Genomic DNA, 8295 nt, shown 5'->3' on the forward strand with positions numbered 1-8295 from the left:
ATTATAGAATATCCCTCTCACGCATACATAACACAGTCAAATCGAGAACCGAATCGTTGCCAGAGAAATATGTGGTCCAATTGTTTTGGAACCACACGATTCACGCGGACATTTTATAACATTATTTCCCACTCAGCTATGCGAGAATCCCTCCTACGTTCAAGGTTCAGAAAATATGTGGGCGATTTTTTTTCCCGGAAAAAAAAAAAATCATTTCGGTGTACCCACTCAATGACAGAATTTCGATCCTTCGCCCGTGAAAATAAAAACAATTTTCAAATGTACGTATTTCTTCCTAATTAAAAATAAGAATTAGACTTTTTTTATGGTCCTTTAATATAATTTTTATTTTGATTTTTATACTTCTTCATAAGTTAGTTATTTGAGAAAATTTGAGAAAATTAAAAAAATTAATTAATTTAGTTATTTGCTATAAATAGTTGTTGTCTTTCTTATAATAACTTTGTTAATCATACATATTAGTTAGAATTACCATTTGATAAAATATTTAACATGTGTAACTATTATAAAGACTACTTTAAAAAAAATATATAAATATAAAAAACAAATGGGATTAAGGTTTTATATTTAGAATCAGATTAAAAATTAAATAAACTCTTATAATAAGAAACGGAGGTATTAGTTTGTGTGCAGGTTTTTTACAATAATTTTTCCCGAAATTAACGTTTTTGAAAAAAAAATTGCGAGGGCATTATGCCTTTGAATCTTTGATGCCCTTCCACGCGTTATCACTCTACCTCTGATCAGCGGGGGTACCACCAGATGTATAAGATGGTTTTATTTGTTTTTTTGGTCAACAACAATATTGCTTTATTCTACTTTCACATTACTTTTTATTCAAATACTACCTTCGATCCTAATTATAAGAGCTAATTAACTAATTTGAAAAAATTAAGAAAAGAAGTTAAGTTAGTTATTTGTCATAAATAGATGTTGTCTTTCCTAAAATATCCTTGTTAATTAAGTGTATTGGCTAGAACTATTATTATTGGAAGGATTATCTTGGAAAAAATGCATAAATATTAGAAACAAAGTGGATTGGGATTTTATATTTAGGATCAAAATAAAAGTCAAACAAGGTTATATATTGTGTAAAAATATGAAAATTTTGTGTAAGACACAGTTAAAAACATGAACAAGATAATTAGAATGGGTATGTTGTGTAAAAATATACTACCTCTAGTCCTTAATATAAGACCCTATTTGGTTTTTATTTTGGTCCTAAATATAAGAACCCAATTCACTTTGTCTCTCATATTTATACATTTTTTTCAAAGTAGCCCTCCTAACAATGATAATTCTAGTCAATACACTTAATTAGCAAGGATATTTTAGGAAAGACAACACCCATTTAAAACAAATAACTGATTAAACTTACTTCCTTAATCTTCTTAAATTAGTCAATTGGCTTTTATAATTAGAACCGGAAGTACTAAGTTTTATAAAAATCATGAGAATAACACACATATATATGAACAAAATAAAGCTGAACATGTAATTTTGCTCTTGTTAAAGCATGCATGATAAATATACGTGCACGCGCGCGTGCGGACCTTGTGATCCAATAATGCTAAACTCTTCCCACAGTCTTGTAAGTTCCATTCTCTGCTATGTGGAATGGGTATGTGAGTTATCCCCCCCCCCCCCCCCCCAAAAAAAAAAACACGTTATTTTTATCTTTCCAGTAATAGCTCTCCTTTGAAATATCGTGACATGAATACACACTAAAATGCATATATTTTGTCATTTTTCGTACAACTATGAAGGTTAATGACATTTTGAATAATAAAATTTTTAACAAAAATTTAAATAGTCTATAAATATTGATTAAGCAGTAAATTAATTAAGTTGATTCAGGCGGTAAGGATAAGGCAGATCATGTGCGTAGATCAAAATACATACGTATATATATTCTTTCATGTCACATGAGAAGATTGGCAAAATATTCATGGGACTTTATGTCGCATTAGAGCCATAACTGATTAATCAAGGCTTTTTTATAGCCCATAGGGAGACATTATAAAGTAAGATTTTGCTGATCTCATCTAATCAATCATTAAACAGTACAGCTAATAAGTCGGTGTGTGCACAGACTTGTATATATTAACAACTTTAATGAAGAGATCAAGATTCTATAGTTTCATATGACCAAGCATTATCTTTGATCTTGATATAAGACCCAGTTGATTTATTTGAGAAAATTAAAAAAAGTTAACAAATTATCTTAAAATACTTATATTTATCTTCTTTTTCAAACTAATACACGATTACTTTTATAAGTTGATGTATATAATCTAACCATAAACGTAAATATTTTATAGAAATCATGTAGTATATATTATAATTAAATAATTTAACAACCTTCTTAACATTTTTAAATTAATCAACCGAGTCTTATATCAGTTTAAGAAATAGTAGTGCTGCCGTTTATATAGAAATGATCGAACAAAAAGAAACACGGGCTTGAGTTGAAAAGACAGCACCGTGATCAACATATATAATAAGATATTGGAATATACGATTGAAACTTATCTTCAGTTGTAGAATAAAGTGGAAATTAAAGAATGAAGGAAAACAGATCAACATAAATTAACGAACTTTGGAAATATATACATATATAACAAGGATATTAAGAAAATATGAAACCCTCTCAGAGAATATAGTTGACTCTCAAGCGTCGGAGAAATATTCAAGCGAACACGCGCATAACGCTTTGTCAGCTGGCAGCCATGCAAACAGCTAACTATAATGAAGCCATTTCCAATAAGACTCAGAGACCTGCAGTTAGCAAGTTCTATATAATTAATGCTCCCCCACTTTCTCTCCAAAACTCACGAATCAGCCAGGCGCATTAATTAATTTACTTGTGGCATCATTACTACTTTTGAGTGTTGTGTTTGGCATTCACATATCTCTCTCTTTTGATTAGGCTATATACGGTAGGTCTAAATTAAAGCAGAAGAGGAATTAGAAGTAATGGCGAGCTTATTGGGAGCGATTCTGAAGCACCCAGAAGAAATATACCCAATGTTGAAGATGAAGATGGTGATAAGGAAAGCAGAGAAGGTCATTCCTGATCAGAAACCACATTGGGTTTTCTGCTACACCATTCTTCACAAGGTCGCTCGAAGTTTTGCCCTCACCATTCAGCACCTTGATTCCCAGCTTCGTGATTCTGTGAGTTTCTTCTTATTTCTTCATGTTTTCTACTGCGCTAGCTTTTCCTTATTCTCCTCTTTTCTGGGATATGGCTGTTCCAGATCCTTCAGCATAAAGCCATCAGGCACGTTCATACTCCTGTCTTTGAATTGGTGCTTGTGAGAAAGTCATCTATCTATCTTTAAGAACCAGAATATCTGTTGGTTCCATGGTTTCTAGCATTGCAAATTACAATTAATTAGGTCAAGCAAGTAGCTAAAACTACTAACTCCGGTCCTTAATATAAGACTTTATTTGGCTTTTATTTTAGTCCTAAATATAAGACTCCAATTCACTTTGTCTCTTATATTTATGTATTTTTTTCCAAGATAATCCTTCTAATAATGGTGGTTTTAGCCAATACATTTAATTAGTAAAGATATTTGAGGAAAAATAATATTTATTTATGACAAATAATCAACTTAACTTATTTCCTTAATCTCCTCAAATTAGTCAACTAGCTTTTATATTAAGAACAGGAGCTAGTATTTTGTTTTCATTTATAAATGTTTTTTTTTTTGGTGTGGCAGATACTCGTATTTTATTTGGTTCTAAGAGCCTTGGATACCGTCGGTACGTTGCTTTCATCATTTAATCCTTGTGATTGTAACCCTTTATGTATATCTTAAATATATAATTGGATGACTTTAAATGGAAATACTGCCCGCGCGCGCGCACACACACATATATAAAATTAAGTACTACGTAAATAACCTCATGCAATGATATTATAATTTGGCATGCATGCAGAGGACGATACAAGTTTGCCTTCAAAAGTGAGAATACCTATTTTGGAAACATTCCATCTCCGCATAGCTGATCCCCGCTGGAGTTTTTCATGTAAGAGTTCTAAGACTCCTGTCTAGCTAGTAAATTACTGAAATCTAATATCTAATGCTCATTAATTATAAATTTCAAGATTTCGTACGTATTATAAAATATATTGTTTTTGCTAATGGAAAGGTGGAACCGGAGATTGTAAGATTCTTATGGAGCAATTTCATCATGTTAGAACGGCCTTCCTTGAGCTTAAAAGAAGGTACATTCATTATTCATTAATAATTATCCATGAAACATAATAGAGTCAAATGTTTTTTCCTCTGAAATATTTATTAATTATGTATTTATATATTCCTGTTGGAATAATGAGTAATTATTAATAAGCATGCAGTCATCAGGATGTGATTAGGGAAGTTACCAGACAGATGGGAGCTGGAATGGCAAAATTTATTTGCAAGGAGGTAATTACAGAACCTATCTCGCTCACTTTTGCATATTTATTTATAAGCATAACTAATAATGGAATATAGTAAATAATCTGGGAAAATTGTTGCAGATAGAGACAATAGAAGATCTGAATGAGTATGCTCATTACGTAGCAGGGTTGGTAGGGTTAGGACTTTCTAAGCTCTTTTATGCTTCTGGGACAGAGGATTTAGCTCCTGAATCTCTTTCCAATTCAATGGGTTTCCTTCACTCCTTCAGGTATATAAATATATATATATATATATATGTATATATAAATTATTAATTAATTATATTCCACATTTTGTAACCTCTCTTCCTTTGTTTATGTTTCCGCGAGAGAAGATTAATTCAAATTTCCTATTTCAATACTAAATTAATTCAATTGCAATGGAATTATTGTAGAATGCAAATATCATTCGTGATTATTTGGAAGATATTAATGAGATACCAATGCCACGCACCTTTTGGCCTCGCCAAGTTTGGAGTAAATATGTGCACAAACTCGAGGTATATGTATATATAATAATGGCTCTCCTAAGAATTAATTTATTTTTCCTGTATTTTTAAAAATGGATAAAATATATGAATGTGTATGTATGTGTACGTAGGACCTGAAAGAGGAGAACAACTCGAAGAAGGCGTTGCAGTGTTTGAACGAAATGGTCACAAATGCTTTGGTTCACGTACCACATTGTCTCAGATACCTGTCTGCTTTGAGAGATCCTGCTATTTTCAGATTCTGTGCTGTTCCTCAGGTTTCATAAAATCTCTTCTTAATTTTCTCGAATATTCTTATAATTTTCTTACACATTTTTTGCTTTGTCTCTAATCATCTGGAAGCTTAATTGATCCACAAAATTATTCATTACTGTTTCGTGACCTTCTGATATACATATATATATAAATATATATATATATGCATCTCGTGAATGTTTCTTAGTAATTGTGTGAGTGAGAGAGATCAGCGTTGACTTTGACTTTGGCCCTCACTTGTGACAATACATGGACAGGTCGTGGCCATTGGAACCCTCGCTTTGTGCTACAACAACATTGATGTTTTCAGAGTTGCTTTGAAATTGAGACGCGGTGCGTACACACCCAGATAATGCGAATTTCCCTATATTTTAATTTATTCTACCTTCTGTATTTAGTATAAGAGTTCGATAATTAATTTAAAATTATTAAAAAAATTAGTTTGATTGGTTATTTATAACAATATATGTTAACTTTTTAAAATTATCTTATCATGTATATTGAAATTACTTATTGGTGAGAATCCTTTACATATAATAGAAATATTTTGGGAAAAATATATAAATATGAGAAATAAAGTTTATTGAGGTCTTGTATTTATAATTAGATTCAACCCCAACTAATTTTTATATTAAGAACATGAGGTATGAAGTACTACCTCTGATCCTTAATATAAGAGCTAGTTGACTAATTTGAATATATTAAAAAAAATTAGTTACATTAGTTATTTGTAATAAATAAATGTTATCTTTTCTAAAATATCCTTGTTAATCAAGTGTAGTGGCTAGAACTACTATTATTATAAGGATTATGTTAAAAAAAATGAATAAATATGAGAGATAAAAATGATTGAGGTCTTATATCTAGGACCAAAATAAAAATCAAATGAACTCTTATATTAAGAAACAGAGCTAGTATTAAATATACGGATGTATAATGTACACACAATATGCTGGCTTTTTTTTTGTTTGGGGTATGAATAGATTATTCTGTGTGCGGTTAGGTCTGACGGCTAAACTCATCCACCAAACAAGAACAATGTCGGATGTCTATGATGCTTTTTCACAATTCACTTCCATTATGAAAGCTAAGGTATAATTCATCTTTATTTATTTAATTCAAGTTGATAGAATTGAATTGTTCAGTTCTGTCTTTTATGTTATATTGAACTCTTTACTGAAGTGTAAATGAATATAATATAGGTTGAGCCGGACGATCCTAGTGCCTCAACTACGCTGAGCAGGATAGAAGCAATTCAGCAAATTTGCAAGCAACAGAATTCTAAAACTCCAAAACAACAAAGGTCTTAACTTAAATCCTTTTACTAGTTACTTACACTTTCATTATTATTAGCTAACTACTCCTCCGATCCTTAATATAAGACTCATTTAACTAATTTAATTAGATTAAGGAAGTTAGGTAAGTTAGTTAATTATAAGAAAAGTGACATATTTTTCCTAAAATACCATAATCATCTTTTTTAATACTCCCTCTCCTTTTTCTATTTGATTATGGTTGAGGGAGTATCTATAGGGGTAATTTAGAGAAAATTGATAAATATGAGAAATGGATCTTATATTTAAGATCAAAACCAACTCAAGAATTGGGTCCTATATTAAGGACCGGAGGAGTATATACGTTTCTCTTACCTTCTCTATCTTTTTCATTTTAGGGAACATTGCAAGGTCAACAAAGAGTTAGGATATCATTCACCGCAGGCGAGAAGTTCATCATTATTTTTGGATTGGATTTCAAATTTTATATTATTTTATGAATTATGGTTATTAAAATTTAAGCAAACATTTGGTAACAAAATTGCATCCAAATCTGCAGGGGGTTGCAATATATGTTGCCATATGCTTGGCATTTGCATATTTATACTCCAGCGTGCTCAATATATACTGTAAGTTCATTCATTCTCATTGGAGTCTGATTTTAATATTCTTTTTTATATTATTAAAATTGATAATGATGTTGATATTCTGGTGATCCATCCTGATTGTACGTTATGATTAAATTGATATATTTTTTCCTGGTGGAATTTATAAATTGATTTAAACAATTGGATTTTGAATGCAGGACTTGTTGTCTTCTTAAGCCCATTTACAAAGCCCTGAAGAATCCTATCCATCATGGAGTTGTTGTCTTCTTAGGCATAGTTGTCAGAAGCCTATGTTATCCATTTTTAAAAAAAATCAATACTAAAGTTATCTTACATGCAATTATGTTTTTTGTATTTTTATATTGTTTCGGCGATTAAATCCATGAATCTTTGTGTAATTTCATGAGCTAGATTCATAAATTATTATGTTGCAAAATCTATAAATTTATTGGCCCCGTCACCTTCTGTGACCAAACATTTGCATATTAAGTGTTCAATATCAAAATAAATAAATAAATAAAACCCTCATACTGTAAATTAAAAACCAATGAACTGTCAGTCTAGAAACAAACTACTCTTCCGGTCTTAAATGTAAAACCTTTATACATATTAGTATAAGGGTCTTGTATTTAAGACCGGAGAAGTATTAAATATTAATAATACAAAAGCTGCGACTTCATCTATAGAGTGAGTGGATGACAAATCAATGCTCCATCGTAATAGCAAAGCGATGAAATTGCGTCTTTTTATGGAAAATTAACAAGTGCGTTGTCATTAAAAAGTTAGGAAAATCGCAAAAAAAAAAATCCTAAAAATTATATACAGGAACCAATTTATAAAATTTGTTATCATTTGTTTATATTATTTTCAAAACCAATACTGATGTTATAATAGGTTTTATTTGTAATATTTTTATTTCTAAGATTGTTTTTTTTTTTTTGCAATTTTTTCTTGAAATTTTCTTCATATCTTAAAAAATTTGGCAAACAAACAAATATGATGATTAATTTGTACAATCAATGTTAAAAGACTAACAATTAAGGCCTTGTTTAGAATCATGATTATGAGAACATTTTATGTATATTGCGATAAAATTTTTCTCACATAGTTATTTTAGACCTATTTGGCATAGTGTTCAAAAACATTTATAAATATGTTTCATATAAGTTGAAATAAGGCCTTTTTATATACTT

General features: G+C 30.3%; 1 protein-coding gene across 1 annotated transcript; it reads left to right on the forward strand.

The window, feature by feature from the left end:
* Positions 1 to 2997: 2997 nt before the first annotated feature.
* LOC114725596 (squalene synthase-like) lies at positions 2998 to 7337 on the forward strand. Its single transcript, XM_028912123.1, has 14 exons — positions 2998 to 3198; positions 3750 to 3792; positions 3970 to 4059; positions 4183 to 4258; positions 4391 to 4460; positions 4556 to 4732; positions 4870 to 4974; positions 5076 to 5222; positions 5478 to 5553; positions 6224 to 6312; positions 6423 to 6523; positions 6893 to 6938; positions 7054 to 7147; positions 7300 to 7337. The coding sequence occupies exons 1-14, from the start codon at positions 2998 to 3000 to the stop codon at positions 7335 to 7337; spliced, it is 1353 nt and encodes a 450-aa protein (XP_028767956.1).
* The last annotated feature ends 958 nt before the right edge of the window (positions 7338 to 8295 follow it).

Source organism: Neltuma alba, unplaced genomic scaffold (assembly GCF_004799145.2).
Source record: "Neltuma alba isolate B1F8T4 unplaced genomic scaffold, ASM479914v2 tig00012256_pilon, whole genome shotgun sequence".
Classification (NCBI taxonomy): domain Eukaryota; kingdom Viridiplantae; phylum Streptophyta; class Magnoliopsida; order Fabales; family Fabaceae; genus Neltuma; species Neltuma alba.